We start from the raw sequence: 11,109 nt of genomic DNA, 5'->3' as shown, positions 1-11,109 counted from the left end.
AAAGGGCCTTTGTTCTGCCACATTCAAATGAGACCACAGATGACAAAGGGGAGCAAACAGCAATGATTACTCTTTTGCATTCTTTGTGTTTTTTTAAACTTTCTTTTTAATAGAGCCTTGCATTGGTCAGTTCAAAAATTAAATTAAGTATTATAAACCCTTAATAATAGCATTTTGAGAGGCAAGAGCAGCTCCAGCTCAGGGGAGAACATGGTAAATCGTGGCAGCCATGGCTCAGGCCATCACTGGCGTGTGCGTGCGTTGGCGCTGGAGGCTGCTACAGAAAGGAAAATGAACGAACCAACAAAATGTGGGGCATCTAAAGTTTCATCTAGTGCACTGACTGGAGGCGCTACAGTTTAATACAGCTGAGGTTCAAGGTCCCTCACACATCCTTTATCCAGAAAGGATGCACCACACATTCAAATATAATCCCATGGGATGCCCTGATGGACTGGCCACAAATACACTCAAAACGCAGTTGAGGACTACGAGATTGTCAGCAAACAGTGCTCCAGAAATTGTTTCTAAGTCATATCTAGTTTTAAATCTTTGGAATAAAACTGATTTTTTAAAATACCCTCCAACTAACATATATATAATTGCCTCCGGCAAATGGACAGAATCTGTTTGTGTATGTCTGTGTGTACGTGTGTGTGTCTGTGTGTTTAGGGTGGGTTTTTTTTTTCTTTTTTCTTTTTTTGTTTTTTTTAAAATTTTTCTTTTTGGTCTAAGTTGGAAAAAAAAGAAAGAAAAGAAGTAGGAGGAGGAGGAGGAAGAGGAGGAGGAGGAGAAAAAAGAGAAAGAAAATTCTAAGGGCCAGACCTCAAAACGCCCCAAGTGTCCAACTGGCAGCTACAGCATTTGTGATAAGGAGGTTCCTTGACCCTCAGACGAGTAGCTTCAACACTGCAGTGAAAGCAAAGTTTGTAGAAAGCTGGAAACCCAAAAGCCAAGGATCTTGAAGGTTGCTGACATATATGTGTTTGTGTTCCTTAGATTATGATTTCCTTTGAGAGACTTCAGTTTTGCATCCCAAATATGTATGGGGTGGCATTTTAACAGTCAATGAGTCAAACAGTCAAAGGAGGGCAGGAGGGGAGCCAGCTGGTATGAGGAGCAGCAACCATGTGTGGACCAAATGCCATGTTTGTTTGTTAGACGTGTCTTGAAGGGATGGTCCCAGAATATACAAAATATACAGTCTGTCCTAATAACCACCCCGCTTGCTTGCATAGGCCATGTAATGGTCCTAAAGGCAGTCTTTGGAGTTGAGGCCAGTGCCAGCTAGCTAAGAATGCGGGTAGATAGAGACCAATATTGGATGTGTGTGTGGGATGACAGGTGAGGAATGTGAACCCCCTCGGAGTCAGCTTGCAGAGTAGTGTGAGGCTTCTGTTGATCCTGGGTGCTCTAGGTCACAAGGCATGGTGGGTCTAGCCCAAACCCCAAGAAACATCCCAAGAGAGACACCTCCAACCTCCCCTTAAAGTCAACCCTCATTCCCACAATGGCATTTTGAGTGGTGGATTTTAACAAGTGGGTAATATGAGCTCAGTGGGTATGAGAGAGGAAGATAGGATGATGTTTTGTGAAGCCACTAGACTTAGGAGGCATCCTCAGTTTTCCCCACTCCTGGAAAGAGTGATTTTTTTTTTTTTTTTGGCTTTTTGTCAGGTCAGAACCCAGAGTTAGATTAAATACGCAGCTGCCCTTTGAGACTAGCGACATCTATGCTGTGACTGGTTATAGGGTAGCAATGACACACAGCACAGTGGTTGATCACTACGAGCTGAGGTCATCGGGCCTCAAGGAGGATGAGGGAACTGTGATGTCCCGTCTGATTGGCTGCTTCGAGAGCTGGACATCCAGGTGCTGAGAGAGAAAGAGAGAGGAGTCCTGGAGAGGCTTAGTCCATGGAGAAAAGATAAAACATTTAAGCTTCCAAATAAGCTTTTCAAGTTTCGTTAGCAAAAAACAGAGATTAAAAAGAAAAAATCTAGCACTGGCAAAAAGGTGAGGCTCAAGGGATATACTGTGATTTATCATCAAGGACTTTATTCTCTTGGCCACTTTGCAGTCATGCTAGAAGTTTCCAGAATCCCTAGTGCATATGGTGTGCAAGAGTCAAAAAGTAAGAAAAGAAAACTCCTCCCTTGAGGGTGAAGTCTAGAGAAATGCAGGCCAGAAAGGTGTAAGGTGTTATTCCAGAGTCTGCCGCCGCTAAGGCCGTTGGTACCGACTCGAAAGATCTCAATGGTACTAAGAAGAACCAAAAAACCCATCAACAGTTCTGTGAGGAAGTCTGACGCACGGAATAGTAGGACTTTTCACACACAAAGGACAAATAAACCAAGAGTTAATTTTGGCTACCAAACTGCAATTTGGTTTTCTAGGTCATTTTCCCCCAACTATTTAAAAAGAAACATTAGTGCTACACATTTGCAACTTTAAGCCGGTGTATTCTCCTATCAAGTTGCACTGAGAAGCGAGTTAAATAAGCCCCTCGTACTGCCGTCCACCCGCAGAGACGTCACATCCATTTGCTTTGCTTTCCATTGGCAACAGTGGGAAGAATTCCAATAGCGCTGAAGTAAGCAGCCAGTCTGTCTTGCTGAGTTCACCTGGTTTCCTCCGTCTTCGCCTTCTACCATCTGGCTAGGGCAAGGCATAAGGAATAGACGTATATACTTTAAATATAGTTGAGTGCATGACAGCGTGGATGTGTGTGGGTCTGTGTGTGAGAGGGTGTGTGTGTGTGTGTGTACACAGAGGTTTACAAGTGAGAACTTTCTTCTGCGAGGCAGTGGGTCCCCGCCTGAAGTCCAGCCCCCTGCCTCGGCATTTCCTTCCAACATTGGCCGACGCCATGGCAACTCTGGCCTTTAGGATTTTTAGATATGTCTCTTCATATGGAGGGCAAGATGGTCAGACCTGGAAAAACACCTAGAACATATAGATAACAATGAGGGTATTAGAGAGGTTCACGGAAAGAATTCTACCTTCATCACCCCTTACGCTCAAAAAAAAAAAAAAAATGGCACACATGAAGTGAGTGTGGGAAGGTCAACTCAGGTTTTAGGCGACTTGAGTTCAAATCCTAGCCCTTCCCACAGCTGTGTGACTCTGAGCTCACAGACCTCCCTATGCCTTAATTTCCACTGTCAACTGGGGATAACCCCAGCGCTATTCTTATAGTCTGGTTGTGAGGATTAAACAAAGTGATCTATGCAGAGTACTTAGACAATTACCTGACACCTATTAAGATCTCAATGCACATTAACTATCATGATCATAATTATAATTATTAAATAAGAAGCAAATGTGAATGTACTTTGAAAACATGTGTCATGATCAAATACTATAAATACAGTAAAGAAGAATTAGACTGTGTCATTGAAGAGTGAAACTCTGACATTTTCATCCTTCTGTATCCTTGGTGGTATGGGGCTGTCTTCCTTCTAAGGCTGAAATATGGCCATTGTGATCTGCTAAGTGACAGTCACATGACCCATGGGGCCCCATGAGAGGAAGCTGAGACAGCTGCTGAAATTATTGGAAAAGAGAAGCTCTCTTTCCACTGGGATTGCTAAGTTGCTAAGATATAAGCCTAGAGCTGCTGGTGTTCATATTGCCATTGTGGGAAAGAGCCTGCTTGAGAAGCAAGTGAATGGAAAGAAAAGGAATCCGGGGGATAGGAGGATTAAGAAAGAGCCCCATGACAATGTTTGAGAACCTGGGTCCAGCCAAGCATAAAGACAAATCTAATTCTGTTCTTGTTAGTTATCTAAGCTAATGCACACCCCTAGTGTGTGCTAACACCAGTCCAAGTCAAGTTCTCTATCTTATAACTAATAGCGTGGGCATTTCCATATCCTAACAGCCTGTAATCTAAGGTTTTCGCTGAAATCCCAGTTAAGTGAACATGAAAGAGAATCATCATGCCTGACTCTGGTTGTATGAACTCCCTCTGAATTCCCTCTTGAAATTGGCTACTTCTTTACCTATGAGAACATTCCCAGGCTTCCCACCATCCAAATCTCTTGTTAGGATGTTAGCAAGCTGCCCTGCTCAGGTTAGCAGGGTTTCCTGTTCAGAGCAGGATTTCCCTGTGTTTGTTCATTCTTTAAACAAACAAACCAAAAAATCCACCCTGTCCCCTGACCCCAACATTCTCCACACCCTCTGTTTATGTCCATTCCTTAAATAGGTTCACGTGCAGGATAGAACCCCAAGGAAATGAAGCAAAACAGGACAAAGGTACAATGAAAAACACAGAAGAATTGGAAAATTTCAGCAGAATATCACTTAAACCAATAACGTACTGAAAAATAACAATGTTGATTGCAGCCACCTCTTTCAGGCCCTGACTGAGTATGGGCAAGCTATTTGGATAATCCCTTAGAGATAGCAATGAAGGAGATCTGATATGCTATAAAATGGTGATAAGTATCTTTGGTACACAGGAAAAACCTGCTGGGGATTGAATTTCCAAGGTGCACAACTCTGTCCTGTCCTGGGCACAGCTCAGTACTGCCCACTGCCTGTTTTCTTTCCAGCTCTCCTACTTTCTTTTCTCCTTCTTTCCCTACCTCCTACCTCTCTTTATCCCAAGAACCTAAAGGAAAAAAACCAAGTTGGGAATTTCTCTTTTTAGGTATTTCTTTTTTAAGTTAACATCCTGACAACAACCTATTAAAAAAAAAAAAAAAAGAATGCCGTTCTTATTTCAAGTACTAGATGAGATATTCATCAGAAAGTGGCCAGGTCAGGATTTGAACCCTGGAAATCTCAGCTCCAGAATTCATACTCTTAGCCACATCTGCTTTTTTTAGGCTGAGACAACAATCGCTGAGCCATCCATTTAAGGAGTTTGTGGTCCGCAAGCATCTATAGTGAGTGCCCCACACCTGTGGTTATGGGCAGTGACATGGCAAAAGAGAATTAAGGCTGTAGATGAAATAAATTTACTAATCAGCTGGCATTAAAGTAGGGAGGTAATCCTGGGTTCCCTAGGTGGGCCAAAGTCGCCAGAAGGGTTCTTAAAAATGGAAGAGGGGATTGAAGAAGAGGCTCAAAAGATGGCAGCATGAGAAGGATTGAGCAGTTTTGGTGTCAGGAGATAGGGTCATGAGCTAATGAAAAGGAGTTTCCAGGAGCTGAAAAAGCACAGGTTCCAGAATGTAGCCCTACCAATGCCCGGATTTCAGCCCAGAGAGACCCATGTTGGACTTCTAACTCACAGAATGGTAAGGGAGTCAATTTGTAAAGTAAATAAACATGATATGAAATGTGTGGAGATTGGTTACAGTGGCAGTTAGAATGTAACCCAAAGGTTAAGTGGTTCGGCCAGAGCAGTTGAGACCCGAGAGAGACAGTATCGTAGTAGGCACCAGGAATGTTGCCCTTCCAAAAGAGGGCACAGGGACTTGAGATGGTGAGAAGTGAAGAGGTCCTGGCAGTGGGCAAAACCCCTTTGTTTTCTTTTCTATGCCCTGGGAACTTTCAGGAAAATAGCATTCTTGATACAAAACTTTATTTGAAAGCATTGCTCAGTCATGTATGTGTTCACCTTTAGTCTGCCTTTGCCAGTTACTGGGTATCTAGTGATATATGTGCAAGCATCTGACTTTATCCTTCCATCTTTTTCAGGAAAATGAAATAGAAAAAAAATCAAACCAAATCTTTAACTTGATATGAACTGGAACTGAATCAAATGAGCATCAGTGTTTGTTCAAATACTAGGAAATTCATGATGCTTAGAATTAGACCAGGTTCCTTACCATTAAGAGTTTTTTTTTTTTTTAAATTTAATACATCAGCAAGATATTTAGTCATGATTAATTTTTATTTATTAATTTATACTTACTGAATTCCTTATAGGAATAGTAAAAGTTAAAAAGTAATAGTTAAAAGTTAATAGATAAACTCACTACCTAGAAACACAGAATCAAATAATTTTAAGGGAAATAGACTTCCAGAGGGTATTTATAACTATACAGCAGCCAGATGACCTTAAATAAGGTTCTTAGTGCCTGAAATCTGTACATTGCAGAGGACTAGTCAAACCTCACAACCACTTCTCTTGCTTATAAAAACGGCACAGTACGGTCACATGGGTATTGACAGCTATCTACCAGGGGACTAATGGGCTGAGATACTGGCTGGCATTTCCTACTACCTATCAGTGCACTGACATAAAGAGCAAAATGCCGCCTCCACACTGCCCAAGAGCTCAGGAAGTACCCTGACAGCAGTGCCCCTGGAATATAACTGCTCACGTGGTAGGATGGTGTTGTGCATATTCCTCTAATGGAAACAGAATCTTATTTACCACCATTAGCAGCCTCATGCTCTATGGGCTGCAAAATGACTCATCCCTCTAGCAACTGGTCACTGTGTGATCTTCGTGGTTCAGTCTCATGGTAAGGAAATGGCACAGTCACCTTACTGGTTTTCCCCCAACTGAAACCTGAAGTCAGAGGTCACAAAAAACAGTGTCTTCAAGGGTCAAGTAGATAAGACATATAAGTGTAGTGAGCCACATGTGAAAACCCACAGCACTCTTGGGCTCTTCCCACTTCAGGTTAAGCATGGATACAAAGAAATACTGCTCTTTTGGTAAGAGGAACAACAGAGGAGGTTGGCTAATACTTGAAAATAAATGCTTTGCTTTCATGTGGGGGAGGCAATAAGGGGTGGTGAGGACAGTGGAAAAATGTCATCATGTGGCCATCATAAATGGATAGTGATGGCTAGTCAGTTCTAGCCAATGAGGGCCATGTGGGAATGTGAGCCCACTGTCCAGATCTTATTTTTTTTCAGCAATTTCAGAAATATAGACTTTTCCATATGAAATTTAACAATCTTAAATATTGGCTAAATAAATAAAAATGCCTCATGTATTTTTTAAACTTCTCTGGACAAAAATAGAAGCATAAGTGAGATTGGTACTAGAAAAAGAAAGCTCAAACCCTGTTTAGCTTCTAAATAGGGTAGTCTGCTCAAATTTTAAAGGGCAAGGAGTACATGCACATATCCTCTGGTACCAATCTTCAGTCCTGGGGAGGGCTGCAGATGCTGTCTCTGAATGTAAAAGTCTCCTAAGGAATACCAACTCCTTGGTGACTCCGGGCCTTCCTTTCATCTACTTGGGGCCATTCCAGTTCCCCAAGCCACCTCCCAGACCTGTCTATTCTTAGCACACCTGCTACAATTGAAATGCAAGGTGCTGCCTGTCATGAGAAACTGATGAGAACCTAACCCTTCCTTTCCAACACTGTTGAAGATGCACTACTATCCTGTGCCCCAGGACTCTAGTATATTCATGTACCAACTGTCCAGCACAATTCTAGCTCCAGAAACCATGGTGTATTTTGATGGAGAAAATAAAGCAAGTGACTAACCAAATTGCCCATCACTGAAAACTCCTTCATTGAAATGTCCAGTATGTTTGGAATCTTTTTCTACCTAAATCACACAAATGGCCAGATGGAAGGCTAAAACATTGACTGCTCAGAAGTTGTAAATTCCCTCAATAGTGAGTTGATTTGAAGAGAAGGGATAGCAACCCTGTCAATTTCCCCTGAGAACTCTCTGTCTAGTTCCAAGGATCATGGTGACCCATCATGCCCAAGGAACAACCTCAACACCCTTCAGAAACAGGTAGGTGACCTGTGGTGTGCCTACTGCCAACACACTGTGACAACTCACAAAGAGTCCACCTTCATTCCGGCTGATGTCACAGAATGCCCTCCCTCAAAGACTGTGAGCACAGACAATGTGGGTGTGAGGCTTCTTTATTAGCTACGGCTAAATAGGAGTGAAGCAGGGACACTTGGAACATGAAGGATGCCACACAGGAGACACTTTCTTAGGACACAGTCTGCAGAAGAACAACTGCTGATTCATGACACTCAGGAGGACTTCTAGGGAGTGGGATGGAAATCAACAACTGTTTCTGGGAGGCAGAACAGAATTCCAAGGGAGAGGGAGGAGATCGCTGCCCTGGGTGGAAGTCTATCTCTGAGCTCCAGGAGGCACAGGATCCTTATTTAGTTCTTAAAAAATTAAGATAAGAGGAAAATAGCCTTCTCAGGAAAAAGGGGGTGAAAAAAAAGGAGGAGGAAAAATACAATTGCTCTTTTCGAGGTACCTTAAAGAAGCACCCAGACAACTTGGCCAACTAAGAGACTTGGACAACCCTGTCCTGCTCTTCAAACAAATAAACACTGCTGAGGAAGGCCTGGCCAACGGGAGGTGCAGGACACAGGGATGGGGGAGGCAGGATGCAAAAAACGATCGCATTTCCTCCCAAGGAGAGCCAGGCCACTGCTGACATCCTGCCCACCCCCTCCTGCCATCCTGAGAGCTGCTGCCCAAGCCGGGGAACCCTGAGGCTTTCAGGGGCTTTTATCGTATTAGAAGCATTTTTCTCATCATAACTGAGACCTTTAGTATTGCATTAAAAAATGGTTAATTTTCTTAAGCTTCCTTTTAAACACAGAAATAGGATTAGAAGGATAACACGCTCAGATGCAAGCCCATTATTTGATTATGTCTAAACCTAATCCTGCCTTCACCTTGGCCTGCAGAGTCTCCATTTTGGGGTTTATTGGTTGATAATGCCAGGGCTGTCAGATACTATTACTTGGGTAGTATCTGTTGCTACGTGATCCTTCTTCCACTATCAAATGCTGAAGGTCTGAAATTGAATTACGGGGGGCAGTTCTCAAAGGGTTGCCATCTTTTGGACCTTCATGCTTATCTCCAAGGGAGGAAGGAATGGTCCAGGCCTCCAAAGAGTGGAGGCTTTCTCCAGTAAATTCATTTCCAATAATGCTTCAGGAGAAAAAGAAAAAAAAAAAACCTTATAAACTAACCTCCCTTCTGCTAAACAAGCTATTTTTTCATGTTATGAAGGATGAGGGAAAACGGTATTGATGTTAATAAAAAGATCAGAAGCAGCAGCTGCAGGTGACCATTCTCTACCCTATTACTTTTCCTATTATACTAAAATTATTTGTCACATCATCTCCCTGAGGGTGGGAACAATGTCTTGTTGATACCCAGTGACAAACACAGCTCCCGGCCCACAGCTAGTGTTCAATAAATGCTTGCCTAACTGAACCAAGAATTCGTACCACCTCTTGATGACACGCAAGCAGACATACCCTCTTGGTGGAGAAGTAAAAGGCACTCCTAAATCTACCCATTTGTAAGACAGGTTTATGGCAAATTTAAGCTCCCCCTCCCCGCCCAATCCTCCTCTCATCCCTCCCTAGCCCAGCAGCTTCTAAGGCTCTTTACCTGTCGCAGTGGTTGCATTTAAAGGGCTTTGCACCTGTGTGTTTCCTGTAGTGCCTCGTGAGCTCATCACTCCGTGCAAAACGCCACTCACATCCTTCCCATGAGCACTTGTAAGGCTTCTCACCTGCCGAAGAGAGGGAAAGACCAGGGTCAGTGACGTAACCTCCTACAGCTGATCCGGGTGTGCTGCCTGATGGTCAGTCTTAGAAAAAGCCTGTATAAATCATTCTCAAAAGGCTAGATTTCCTAACAGGGCACATCACATTTTTTTTAAAGTCTCTTCATTTTGTTTTGTTTTGTTTTTTTAAACCTTCAAACATGGTTTCACAAGATCTTCAAATCTGAAGCTGTCATTTCAGTGCTCAGAGTCAGAGCATTTCCTTTGACTTGTGAAGGATCAATTTTTATTTATTTTCTATTCCCCGGAACACTTTGACCCCCCACAGTCCAAGCAGAAAGAAAATGTGCTATTTTCACCGGAACCACAAATGCTTCTGATTCTATTTTTCTCTAGAATCTACGGTAATTTACCATTTTGGGATTTTTTAGTCTCCTCCGTCCTCTCCCCTTCTACCACAAACCATAGCCAGGTAAGCTGATTGACAGGACCAACAGCCCAGTAAGACAGGTTTATGGCAAATTTAAGCTCCTCGTGCCTTCCAGTAAGTGTGAGCGAAGAAGGGACAGGCAGGAAGGAGGAGCATGATTTGAAAGCAAAACAAAAATCACTTGATGAGTCCTGGAATTTTTGGAAAATACTGTCACCAAAGTTCTGGTTAGGAAACCATAACTTAATGACTCCAGTGCATCCATATTATTACACAATATTTTAGAAGTCAATTTGTAGAGCAAGGTTTCAGCCACAGGGTAGCTGCTTAGAAGCATGAAATTTGAGTACATGTGCTCAAGTGACCTTTCACAGGAGAAATACAGATAAAGGAATATGAAGAGAAAGACATAACTTTGCCTGGGACCTTCTTTAAAAAAAAAAATTCCTTTTAACTCATCATGTGTCTGTCACCAAACATGACAAATATTTGCTCTTCCAATTGTGTCGTGGACTGGTTCTAATTAAGAAGAAAAATAACGTTTAAAACCCCCATGAAATCATGAAACCGAGGCCCTGCCACCCAAAGGCAAGTAAGCACAGTGGTTAAGGTCTCCCAAGCTACCTTTCCAAGGTTCAGCTTGCTCTTCTGCCCCTACGGGTCTAACCTTGGGCAAAGTTGAGTAAGCCTGGGTAACGGTCTAACCTTGGGCAAGTTTAAACCTTTCTGTGCCTCACACACAAGTATGTACCTCAAAATGTTTGGAAAGGATAAATCAATATGCATACACATTGTATATTAATTAGAACAGTGGCTGGCACATATGAGATTCAAATAACTGGTACATTACACACTGCATAACTTGGTATTTCAGGATACAGAGGTGCCAAACGATGGATGGAACATTATTTCTCCATTTTTTAATAGCTAAATCTTCACTCTGCAGCCCTTAAGAAGATATTACCAGTTACTATACTTGACCTACTTTCTTCTTTCCACCTTTCTCTTCCCTTTAAACTTGACTACAAAGCATTCACAGTCCCTATTTGTATCACCTAGAATCAAACCAAACATGCTCGAAATTTTTATTTCATTAAATTGGTGCCCTAGTGAGCCACTGCTCTGTAAGACCCACAGAGAAGAGGAATGAGACACACAGACGTTTCTTTTAAAGAGAACCAGGAGGACATGAAGGAGGGTTGGAAGCCCAGGAGGAAACCCATTCATTTTTGGAAACCTGGGGGGGAAAAAA

General features: G+C 42.6%; 1 protein-coding gene across 4 annotated transcripts in view; it reads right to left on the bottom strand.

Moving 5' to 3' along the window:
* Positions 1-2,033: 2,033 nt before the first annotated feature.
* Klf7 (KLF transcription factor 7) overlaps positions 2,034-11,109 on the bottom strand; it is an 85,821-nt gene continuing 76,745 nt past the window's right edge. For all 4 annotated transcript variants that reach the window (XM_071618862.1, XM_027941770.2, XM_071618863.1 and 1 more), the window contains 2 exons: positions 9,310-9,433; positions 2,034-2,946 (listed from right to left, as the gene is read on the bottom strand). In XM_071618862.1, the coding sequence (XP_071474963.1) occupies positions 2,895-2,946; positions 9,310-9,433 (176 nt within the window). In that variant the 3' untranslated portion in view covers positions 2,034-2,894. The remainder of the gene's footprint in view (positions 2,947-9,309; positions 9,434-11,109) is intronic.

This window comes from Marmota flaviventris, chromosome 11, assembly GCF_047511675.1.
Source record: "Marmota flaviventris isolate mMarFla1 chromosome 11, mMarFla1.hap1, whole genome shotgun sequence".
Taxonomy (NCBI): domain Eukaryota; kingdom Metazoa; phylum Chordata; class Mammalia; order Rodentia; family Sciuridae; genus Marmota; species Marmota flaviventris.
The sequence above is the reverse complement of the archived record's forward strand: the minus strand, read 5'-3'. Positions and strand labels throughout refer to the sequence as shown.